The sequence below is a fragment of the Enhydra lutris genome, unplaced genomic scaffold (assembly GCF_002288905.1).
Source record: "Enhydra lutris kenyoni isolate GAN:26980312 unplaced genomic scaffold, ASM228890v2 scaffoldscaffold3, whole genome shotgun sequence".
NCBI lineage: Eukaryota > Metazoa > Chordata > Mammalia > Carnivora > Mustelidae > Enhydra > Enhydra lutris.
In genome coordinates, this window is record NW_019154087.1 from 50,208,220 (window position 1) to 50,219,575 (window position 11,356).

At 39.0% G+C, this 11,356-nt stretch overlaps 2 protein-coding genes across 2 annotated transcripts in view; one reads left to right on the plus strand and one right to left on the minus strand.

Moving 5' to 3' along the window:
• On the minus strand, positions 1-3,361 carry LOC111156286 (chromosome unknown C4orf46 homolog). Its single transcript, XM_022517067.1, has 2 exons — positions 3,146-3,361; positions 1-1,525 (listed from the first exon to the last, which is right to left on the minus strand). The coding sequence occupies exons 1-2, from the start codon at positions 3,329-3,331 to the stop codon at positions 1,370-1,372; spliced, it is 342 nt and encodes a 113-aa protein (XP_022372775.1). The 5' UTR covers positions 3,332-3,361; the 3' UTR covers positions 1-1,369.
• A 477-nt stretch (positions 3,362-3,838) lies between these two features.
• The window catches only part of LOC111152885 (electron transfer flavoprotein dehydrogenase), a 32,755-nt gene continuing 25,237 nt past the window's right edge, over positions 3,839-11,356 (plus strand). The window contains exons 1-3 of the mRNA XM_022511605.1: positions 3,839-4,056; positions 10,316-10,456; positions 10,867-11,096. Of these exons, the coding sequence (XP_022367313.1) occupies positions 4,023-4,056; positions 10,316-10,456; positions 10,867-11,096 (405 nt within the window). The 5' untranslated portion in view covers positions 3,839-4,022. The remainder of the gene's footprint in view (positions 4,057-10,315; positions 10,457-10,866; positions 11,097-11,356) is intronic.

Genomic DNA, 11,356 nt, shown 5'->3' on the forward strand with positions numbered 1-11,356 from the left:
GAAAAGAAATAAAATCTGCTTTGAACATGTTTATTTCTGTATATTCTGCAAATTGCAATTTTGATGACATAAGAAAAATATTTTTCTAATATCAAAATAAGTATCTCTTTGGTAGAAACACACCTCATATGCTATCTTTAACTTAAAAAAATTAATCAAGAACTATGACCTAATATACTAAATAATACTATTCTTTGTCCATCCATTTGTTCCCACTATAGAGCTTTAGAATATAGTTCTATACACATCTCCATATCTACAAAAGAATTAAGATACCATATCAAAGATGCCTACCCGTTATGGAGAATTAGTTGGCTTAATCCCTGACATATATGACATAAACCAGCAAAAAGAGATAGAACAATCTAAGATATGGGACAAGTAAATTAGAACATTGTCATTAAAGTCAAATAATATGAAACCAATCACATCATTTAAATTTGATGCATTAAAAACAAAGTATCTTTAGAATGATTGTATTTAGAATTTAGAATTATTATGTGCAAAGTTCAAAAAGCAGTAATACAGAGCCTTAATTTTGATAAGGCACTTTAAAGAGAACAATCAAACATACAACATCACATAGCAATTAACCTGAGAAATAAAAAGGGAAAAAAAAATTATATATATATAATCTTTCCAGACAGGCTTTCATTTTCTGAAGTAAAATCTTTTTATAAAGCATCATAAGGAATAAAAAATATTTATCATACACTTTTAAAAGTTATCAGTTAAATTGCAAATTCCTATAAAGAAAAGAATGTCTTCCTAAAAAGTCTGTGAGGTTCTAATTCAAATATTTTTTAGAAAAACAATTCTAAGTTTCATGTGAAAAAAAAAAAACAGCTTTCAACTGTATTGTCAACTCTTTTATTCAACAAACATTTACTAGCTGTTGTGTGACACTGTCATTGTTCTAGGTGCTGGGGATAAAGAAGTAAGACACAATCATTAGTTCCAGGGAACTTGGCGGGGTGGAGCTGGGCCAACACTGGTAACCTTAGTTACTTCCCTTGGTCCATAAAATGAAGCTCAACTTCAAACGCTGGCATTTCTGACATCTTCTTAGAAATCAAACAGAATAATGATCTACATGTTTTTTTCTACTGGTAACACTGTAGCATTATTAACGTTATCTACTGATGAAATTAACTTTCATAAAATAGACTTTTAAAGTTTAGAGGACAGAAAGTATTTAAAGATAAATATCATCCAGCATGAAAAACAGAATCAGTATTCTGCTTTCACAAAAGTGAGAAAACCAAGAAGATTTCATTCTGAATATACAGAACTGCTGGAGACAACCATATACTTATGGTACATGTGCAAATACCAAAAATGAGTAAGTATGAATTATTACACAGCCAAATCAGTTGTCAGGCTTCAAAGAATCATAGCCTTCTTTCAAGAGGTCCCGCCATGTTTTAAGGAAACGTGCATTTTCTGTACATTTGAAGGCAAGCTCTTCCACTTGAGCGGATACTGCAGATGTGGCTTCAAGAAGTTTGGTTAATGAAAATGCTGCCTAAAATTTTAAAAAAAGATAGAGAGAGAGAAAGTCAAATAATATGTTCATCTTTCAGATTTTCATCTCATTTTATAGTCTAAAAATAGCTTAAAACCCTGACTCCCATGCCCAACTTATTTTCCATAAATGTAAAAAAATCTTCAAACTCAACACTAGCTTCTTCAGGGAACCTAAGAAATTCCTTAAAGTAAGCTTTGAAGAAATATGTGTGCTGGAGAGATACCCATTATGCACCAGACCTAACAAGTCAGTACTTTTTTCTTTTTTTTTTTCTTAATTGAAAATATACCAGGGGAACCTGGCTGGGTCAATCATAGAAAGCAAGTGACTTTTGATCTCAGAGTTGTTGAGTTCAAGCCCCACGCTGGGTGTAGAAATTGCTTTAAAAAAAAAAAATTAAATCTTTAAAAGAAAAAAAAAGGAAGAAAATTCACTAGACTCATTTAGCTCAAAAAGAGGACTTGGAGCCCTTGACACTAAGTACCAGAAGCATCTGAGGGACTTACTTCTTGACAAACAGCTCACTGATATTTAGGTAACAAGGGCATCGTCCCGCTAATTTTACTTGTGAACACTATTTAGACCATGAAAATGTACAGACCAAAGAACAGATACTCTAAACGGCCAAATAACATCAACAAAATCAAAACAAACCAAAGCAGCATACAAAAAATATCCATCTCTTCGTGGAATTCACTTCTTATTCAAATGATTTCTTCACCTAGAATATAAAATTACACTCTTCCTAGATAACCTATCAGCAGTCCACTCAACATATTCTCTTGATACCAGTCTCCTTCAGCAAATACTGAAGCTGTACCAGCACTTTAGACATCTTAAAAAAAAAAAAAAATGCTTATTAAGCAACGAGAGATAATCGAGGTCATTCCGCAGTTTCCAATCTGCACAGGAGGAGGGTCTATTCCACAAAGTTCTCCCAGGAGTATTACATCCTACATACCTCATTCACTCGACTCAGCCAAGAGTCCTTATTTACTGAAACTTCGCTGGGGGTGGGTGTATGTGTGTCAGTGGAATTCGAGACTCAACAGAAACCACAGTGTGCCCTCTAGCAATCACAGGGAGGTCTCGGACCTGGCCGTTGAGGAAACCAATCTAGACTACAGGCGCGGTTAAGTAACCCCTCCAAACTGGGTCCAGCGCAAGGCAAGCCTGAGACACGCAATAATAGCATTGCCAGCTGGCCTTGGCAGGTGGCCAACTAGAGCAGCGGGATCTTAAGACCCAAGGAAAGAAATCACAGCCTGATCCTAAGCACCAGCAGACGAGGAGGAGGAATAGAGGGCAGACATCGCCAGCACACGTCCGCGCAGCAGAGCTCTGTGGTTTCAGGTTACGGAGGATGATTGAAACCAGAGGCGAGACGAAAAGAAAACAGCGAGGGGTGGGGAAGGTGGGGAAGGGGGGGGGAATCCTCGGGGATGGTGGACACGGGGCCTCGGGTCTCCGGTTTACTTAACCCACCCCCCAGCCCACCGCCTTGGGGGCAGAAGGGCGAGATGCGGATTCCTGGTCCTTCCCTCCCTTGCACAGCAACGGTCTCCCAACGAGGGCCGAGTGGGGCCGCGGCCCCGGGACCTGTCGAGCGACACTCACGTCTCCAATCTGTAGCTCCACTTCCTCCAGAGGGTCCACCGTTCGGCCGCTGCTCCTGCTCGGAACTGGCCAGCCCAAACTCACTGGAACGCCGGGGGAAGACGCTGACGAGGCGTCTGAAGACGAGGGAGAGGAGGGGGGCGGCGGGGGCGGCGAAGAAATCCGCAGCTCCTCAGGGTCTGCCATTGAGCAGGGCTGGGGCGGCAAAATCGGACCTTAGCAGCCGAACCAACACCAACTGTCTTTCAAACTGCTCGCGCCCAACACCCAGAAGCCCCGCCCCCCCTCCTGAAGTCCCGCCCGGTCTCCTTGCGGGTCTTTGCCCAAGTCCGCGAATACTAGGTCGTGTTTTCGGGACAGCCAATCACCTTGGGCGGTACATCGCTCCGGCGCAAATCTCCGGTCCGGCTCAGAAGGCGCTTGAATAGAGGACTACAACTCCCAGAATGCTGTATGCGTCGCTACACCGCCCACTACTTTTGATGCGCACGCGTGTACCACAGGATCTGTGGGTTTCTCTCACCTGCTCTCCCGCGTCCTCACCACGCCTTGGTGAGACGCAAACGGAGAACCAATCCTCAGCCTGAAGCCGGGATCGTGCTGAGACTTGGAGTCCCTTTCCGTTTCCTTTTTCGGTACGTGACCCGGATGTCTCTGCCGGCCGTAGCGTCTTGTGCGGCGCCGGCGCAGAGCAAGAAAGAGGCGGGAACACCGCGAAGCCTAAGCATTGGGCAGAACTGAGAGGCAAACTTCAGCGGAGGTGTTTGTCATTCTCGGCAGGTGATGGCGCCCCCCGCGGTCTAGAGGTTCAGCACCCGCGGTGAACTACTGACAGCCCTTGCGTTGTCTCCCACCGACAGTCCTGGGACCAGAGAATATGTTGGTGCGGCTAGCCAAGCCGTCGTGCCCGGGTGAGAGGGAACTCCGGTCGGGGATAATTAGAGGAAGGTCGAGGAGTTAGGGCAAAACGGACAGGGCTACAGCTGTGGGGGGCTCTAGACACCTACCTCTCTTCACCTGCTCTCCTGGAGTCCTCAGGTTAAACTCGGGCCAAGGTCACGCCGTCCATACCTGGCAGTGGACCCTAGATTCCTCCCCATAGAGCTGTCCCAATTGGAAGAACTGACAACTAGGCTAAAGGTCACGGGCGGAGGAAACTTACCAACACGGCCCTCCCCTGGACTCCCGAACTGAACCTTCCAGATCTGGTCCTAATTCTTATCCCAAAGCTTAGGTGTTTTCTTTTGCATTGTTGGAAATGGATAAAATAATATTTGCACAGTTTTTCTTCTTGGTCGTGTCCTGACTTTAGTCTTTGCAGCCATCCATCCCAGTCCATTAAGAATTTGAAGTCTGATCTGTCACATCATGATTAACATCCATATGCGTGGCCCAAGTCACCAGTTTATATCTGGAGCCAGGAGTTTTTCTACATTGTCTAAAATTAACTTTAGAGGCTTATCATGTTGTGGGTGCTCCTAGAACCATCACAATGACTTGTGAAAATACCTCATTACCTTTTCTTCCTCTTAAGTAAAAATAATGCAGTTGGGTGGTCTTTGTTTAGCTTTACTTTTTAAAAAGGGTTTAAACATTCAAAAAGATTCACTACAGGATCTTGCATTTTGTCACATTTGGTTTAGTTTTTTGGTTTAGTTTCTTTAATTTTTGGTTACAGAATAAACAAGTATCCATATTGCAACTTCAAGGATGTTCTTATTATGTACATTTCATGCACATAGAAATTGTCAGATTTGGCCACCATATGTTAAATTTGAATTTTATTTAAAGTTCCTGATACTTGGGCATGTATTACTACACCTAATGTGTAGATACACTTTATGTTTTGTGAAATATCAAAGTAGTAAGATGGTATCTGCCCTACTGCCTAATTTAGCTGAAATCATTCTTGGGCCAAGCGTTAATTACATTCCACCAAAATTAGCATTTCCATTTTCTTTTTTTTTTCTTTTTTTAGAAGATTTTTTTTAAGGTTTTTTATTTATTTGCCAGAGATAGAGAGTACAAGTAGGCAGAGCAGCAGGCAGAGGGAGAGAGAGAAGCAGGCTTTCCGCTGAGCAGGGAGCCCAATGTGGGGCTGGATCCCAGAATCCCGGGATCATGACCTGAGCCGAAGGCAGCCACCCAACCACCTGAGCCACCCAGGCACCCCAGCATTTCCATTTTCCATGGATACTTAAATCGTTGTCATTTTCATAGCTCAGTGTTAACACTACTGGCAACAAGGAGATGGACACAAATGTGTTGGCAGTGTGACTTTGATATGGTGATCTTATGAGTTCAATGGACTTTTTGACCTTACTTCTCTACCAGAATTCAGCCAACATGCCTAATTGTTCAAATATCTAAAGTGGAATGTCAGATTTGTTTTCAGAAAGGGAGTAAAGGTTGTGACTTTTTTTTTTTTTAAGATTTTATTTATTTATTTATTTATTTGACATACAGAGATCACAAGTAAGCAGAGAGGCAGGCAGAGAAAGAGGAGGAAGCAGGCTCCCTGCTGAACTGAGAGCCGGATGCAGGACTCAATCCCAGGACCCTGGGATCATGACCTGAGCAGAAGGCAGAGGCTTTAACCCACTGAGCCACCCAGGTGCCCCAGGTTGTGACTTTTTATCCCGTGGTGGAAATCGAACTACCCAGTTCCAGATATTCTCAAGAAAATAACTAGCTGTATAAGCAGTAGAATTACTTTTATCTGATATCGAATCATCAGTTTTCAGCAGCAAATGATAACTTCTACACACTAAACTACAATTCATCATAAGACAAAGATTTTAATATCTCTTAATAATAAAAATACAAATGATTAATTATTTAATATTCTCTTGAATGATGGTAATGCTATATTTGAACTCTAGAACTAAATTCTCCTATAATACCTTTATGTGTCTTAATGTACATTTTTTCAAGACTTAGGATATATGAAATAATAATTTAAAAATTATTCCCAATACTATAATTTTTAGTGTGCCTTTGCAAGTAGAGAAAATTAATTTCCTTGCCACTGTAAGATTATCAAAAGTAGATGATTTTTTTTAGTGTTTAAAAGCCTTTAGAGTTCAGCCACTCTAAATCTCTTCCCTTCCTGTATTCATCACAATCTTTAATTACTGATGTCTGATGCCAGATTTTTGCTTTAAAAAAATTATTTTATTGGAAAGAGTAAAATATAAAAATATGTTCATTCTGCAGTTGAGTGCTAAAGAATAGCCCATGCAAGGCTGTATGTTCCCATTTAATCAGAAAAAAGAAAGAAAGAAAATTCTTTTTTCATCACAGCTCGGTTTCCATTACTTCACAAATCATTTCATATCCAGTTGTAGTCTCAGAGCTTGACTGATGTTGGAAGGATTGAGAGCTTGGGTGGTGGGATCGTCTGAATTCCTATGTATTCACTGTAAATGGGGATTGTAGCTGCCCCTCAATTTCCATAAAGTCATGAAAGGTAAGGCATGCTATCATAATTAAAAATCTTAACTCTTCATTATGTCCATTAAAATGTAAATTTTATTACATTTTACATTTCAAATCCATGCAAAAGTCTTTGTTGATCTTTATTATTTGTTACAGTCCATGTTTAGAAACTTATTCATTTGCAGATATAATGCTTATATTTATATATAATATTCATATTCAAATTCACATATTCATCCCTTCTTCCCTCTTCCTAAACCCATAGCAACCACTGATGTTTTTAATGTCTCTATAGTTTTACCTTTTCCCGAATCTCATGTAGTTGAAATCATGCAGTATGTAGATTGGCATTTTCAGATTGGCTTCTTTCAATATGCATTTAAGTTCCCTCCATGTTTTTTCATGTCTAATAGTTAATTTCTTTTTAGCGCTAAATAGTATTCCATTGTATGTATGCACCTCATTGTATCTGTTTATCTAGTCACGTATTAAAGAACATCTAAGTTTTGACAATTATGAATAAAGCTGCTATACACATTCATGTGAAGGGCTTTTTTTTTTTTTTTTTTAACCTGGACATTTTCTTTCTTTTGTTTTACTGTGATAAGAACTCTTAACATGAGATAGACCCTCTTGGCAAATTTTTAAATGTACATTATTATTGACTATAGGTACGGTGTTCAACATCAGATCTCTAGAGCTTATTCATCTTGCTTGACTGAAGGTTTTGGTCTGAGCATTAATTTTCAACTCATTTGGGTAAATGCCAAGGGGTACAACTGCTGGATCATCTGTTAAGATATGGTTAGCTTTGTAAGAAATGCCAAACTGTCTTACAAAGTGCCTGTACCATTTTGCATTCCCACTAGTAATGAATGAGAGAGCCAGTTGCTCCACATTCTTGTTTTCTCATAATCTTTTTTGTGTGTGATTGTAAATCTTCTATTTTTAATAATAGTTTTACTGAGATATGTCATATACTCTACAATCATACCCTTTAAGATATAAAATCAGTGGTTTTTACTATAAACACACAGTTGTGCAACCATCACAACAATCTATTTCAGAACATTTTCATCACCCTCAAAAGAAACCTCACACCCATTAGCAATCACTCTTCAACCTCTCTAGCCCTAGGGCAACAACTAATCTATTGTCTCTATAGTCAATTCTGGATATTTCATACCCATGGAATCATAATATGTGGTCTTTCATGGCTGGCTTCTTTCATTTAGCATAGTGTTTTCAAAGTTCATCCATAATATAGCATTTATTACTACTGAATTTTGTTGCTGAATAATATTCCATTGTATGAATATATCACTTTTTATCCATTCACAAACAGATATTTGGGCTTTTTCTATATTTTGGCTGTTATGAATAATATATCTATGAAGATACATATATAAGCTTTTGTGTGTTTTCATTTATCTTAGGTATATACCTGGGAGAGAGTTCTGTGGAAACTATGTTTAAGGTTTTGCGGAACTGGCTGTACCGTTTTTCCAAAGGGCTGTACCATTTTACATTTCTACCAGCTGTGTATGAGGGTTCCTCTGTCTTTTCTTGTCTCTACGACTTTGCTACTTTCAATATATACTAGCCAGGCATTTTGTAGAATGTCCCTTATCTGAATTTGTCTGATGATTTCTCATGTTTAGACCAAGGTTACAGCTTTTGGAGAAGTATGCCAAAGAGGTAAAGAGCCCTTCTTATCACATCAGGGAGTGTGTGATACCAAAATGTCTTGTTGCCAATAATGTTAAACTTAATCATTTGGTTAAAGGGTCTCTGTATTTCTCCACTGTAAAATTAATATTTTTCCCTTTTGTACTCATTGGAAGCTAGTCACTAATTGCAGTCCACACTCAAAAGTGGAGAAACGAATAATCTGTGGATGTATCAACATAATCTTTTATACTTTGACTTTTTCTATTAAAATCATAGGCCATATGGACGGGGCACCTGGGTGGCTCAGTGGGTTAAAGCCTCTGCCTTCGGCTTGGGTCATGATCTCAGGGTCCTGGGATCGAGCCCCGCATCGGGCTCTCTGCTCAGCAGGGAGCCTGCTTCCTCCTCTCTCTCTGCCTGCCTCTCTGCCTACTTGTGATCTGTCTGTCAAATAAATAAATAAAATCTTTAAAAAAAATCATAAGCCATATGGAATTCATTTTGATAGGAAGAGAAAGGTATGATTTTTTCCAAATGAATTTCTCCCTATCTTTGACCATTTAATAAGTAGCCGTTTCTTTTCTCTGATTAGAAATGGCATCTTTAGCATATGGAAAATCCTTATGTATATTCTGTTTCTGAAATCTTTATTTCTTTCGTTTCCTTTGATTATTCCTTCTCCTAAAACAGACTCATAATTACTATAACTCCAATACAAGTTTTTGTATCTGGGCTATTCCCAAGGGAGTATTCTCTGTCATTATGTGTGTGTGTGTGTGTGTGTGTGTGTGTGTGTGTGTGTGTGTGTAATGGGAAAAAGTATCAAGGAGAAGAGTACCAGAGAAGGGAGACAGAAACTGAAGATGCAGGTGAAAGGGAAGGCTTCAGATGGATTGATGTCCCTCCGAAATTGGGAGGGCTAAGCCTTATCATCATCATTCTAAGTGAAAAGATATCTGTTGTAACCTAGAAAATGAATGAAGAGTGGACACAAATACAGATTACATTAGAGGTTGTTGCCAAGGAAATAGGAAAGTTCCCATTTAATTACTTCTTTCTATGACATTTGGTGTGTTATGGTCTCTACTTCAGATAGGGGAAGGAAGAGGTAGAATTGAAGGTTCAAGGACAAGAGCTTTAATGAACATTATTGTAGATAAAGCCTTCCACACTTCTGTTTATTTCTATTTGCTTACTTAATGAATATGTACATTTTTAAGGCTCTCAGAAGATATTGCCATATCGGAGAGTCAGTTTTTTAAAAAGCTGACCATAAAACCTAGTTTGCCCATGTTGTCCCAGCATAATCATTAATACTGTCCCTTATTACTCTCGAAAGTATCTAGTTTAGGGACGCCTGGGTGCCTCAGGTGTCTGCCCTTGACTCAGGTCATGACCAGGGTTTGAGTCCCAAGTCATGACCTGGGATTGAGTCCCCCATCAGGCTCCTTACTCAGCAGGGAGCCTGCTTCTCCCTCTGCCTGCTCTTCCCCCCCGTTTGTGCACACATGCATGCGCTCTCCCTCTGGCAAATAAATTTTTTTTAAAAAACGTATAATTTGGTTGATAAATTTTAGGGTTTTCCTGTTCATAGGTTAAGCTTGATATGAGCTAAATTGAATAAATTAATTTATTAGATACTTTTTAAATATAGTTTGAAAACATTGGTTTATGAGAAGAAGCTAAGTTGTTCATCTAGGAAATAGTACAGTCTGTTTCAGGTCATATCACAAATAATGGCTCAACAGCCTAGATCTAACCATTCACTGTCTGCAGTGTTGATACGGTGAGAATATAAAAAATTTTCAACTATAAGATATCATGTGGGTCATACAATTTTAAATCAGTTAGGTACCTTAGAGATCATCTAGTGACCCTTTCCTTTTTTCGGATAAGGAAACTGAAATCTAAAGAGGTTAATGAAGGTCTTAGGGCTAATTAATAGAAAATTAAAGAGAAACCAGATCTGATTCCTAATCCTAGAATTTTTTCCTTTAAAAAAAATGGTTTTTTAGTCTACTCCGAGAAAAGCTAATTGAAAAAATACCAATTTTTGTGCAGCATATCAGTGCTTTCATGCCTTAAAAATTAAGAAAAATCATCTACCTGTGGGTCATACAAGATGGTCTTCAACTTCTGTTGTACCTCGAATTACTACCCACTATACTATTTATCCCCGGGATAAGGACAAACGATGGGAAGGTAAGTAATAATTTCTGTAGAAGTGTTGAAGCTTTTTTAGATACTTTATATCATTTTGTGGAAATATTTTTCATGATAGTATAAGATCATCTAATAATATTTCATAGCTTTACCAAATCTATTACATATTGATATTGAGATAAGAAAATATCTGCAAAGTTTTTAGTAGTAAATCTCAAAGTCAAAAGTGGTTTATGGAAGCAAAAATAAGATAGACACTGGAATGGAACCTAAGAGAACATCCAATTAATACAGTAATATATTTAGTATAATTCTCATGCAAAGCAGAGGGGCAATTTCTGTAAATGCTCTAAAGCATAGTGAGTGTTTGTGACCTAGTTTGTGATTTTTATCAGATCATATTCATCCCAGAATTTTCATGTATTTTTTAAATCATTTTTTCCTCCCAGGAGTGAACATGGAGAGGTTTGCAGAAGAAGCAGATGTAGTTATAGTTGGTGCAGGCCCTGCAGGACTCTCTGCAGCTGTTCGTCTAAAGCAGTTGGCTACTAAACATGAAAAGGACATCCGTGTGTGTCTAGTAGAGAAAGCTGCTCAAATAGGAGCGCATACTCTCTCAGGGGCTTGCCTTGATCCACGTGCTTTTGAAGAATTATTCCCAGACTGGAAGGAGAAGGGAGTATGAAAAATTGGTTTTTATACAAAATGTAATCTTTATCGTATCTATTTCCAAACTACTAGAATATAGAAAACCCTTTTTATGTAATTCTGTCTCTTAGAGGATTTTTATAGATAAGTATTTTTTAACTTAAAAAGGGCCAAAAATTGGGGGCGCCTGGGTGGCTCAGTGGGTTAAGCCGCTGCCTTCGGCTCAGGTCATGATCCCAGGTCCTGGGTTCGAGCCCCACATCGGGCTCTCTGCTCAGCAGGGAGCCTGCT

What these genes read in the sequence shown, in the direction of transcription:
- LOC111156286 (XM_022517067.1), bottom strand. Translation starts at nt 3,331, where the DNA reads ATGGCAGACCCTGAGGAGCTGCGGATTTCTTCGCCGCCCCCGCCGCCC. An exon ending in TGGAGCTACAGATTGGAGAC is followed by an intron (nt 1,526 to 3,145) that starts GTGAGTGTCGCT and finishes TTAAAATTTTAG; the next exon opens with GCAGCATTTTCATTAACCAA.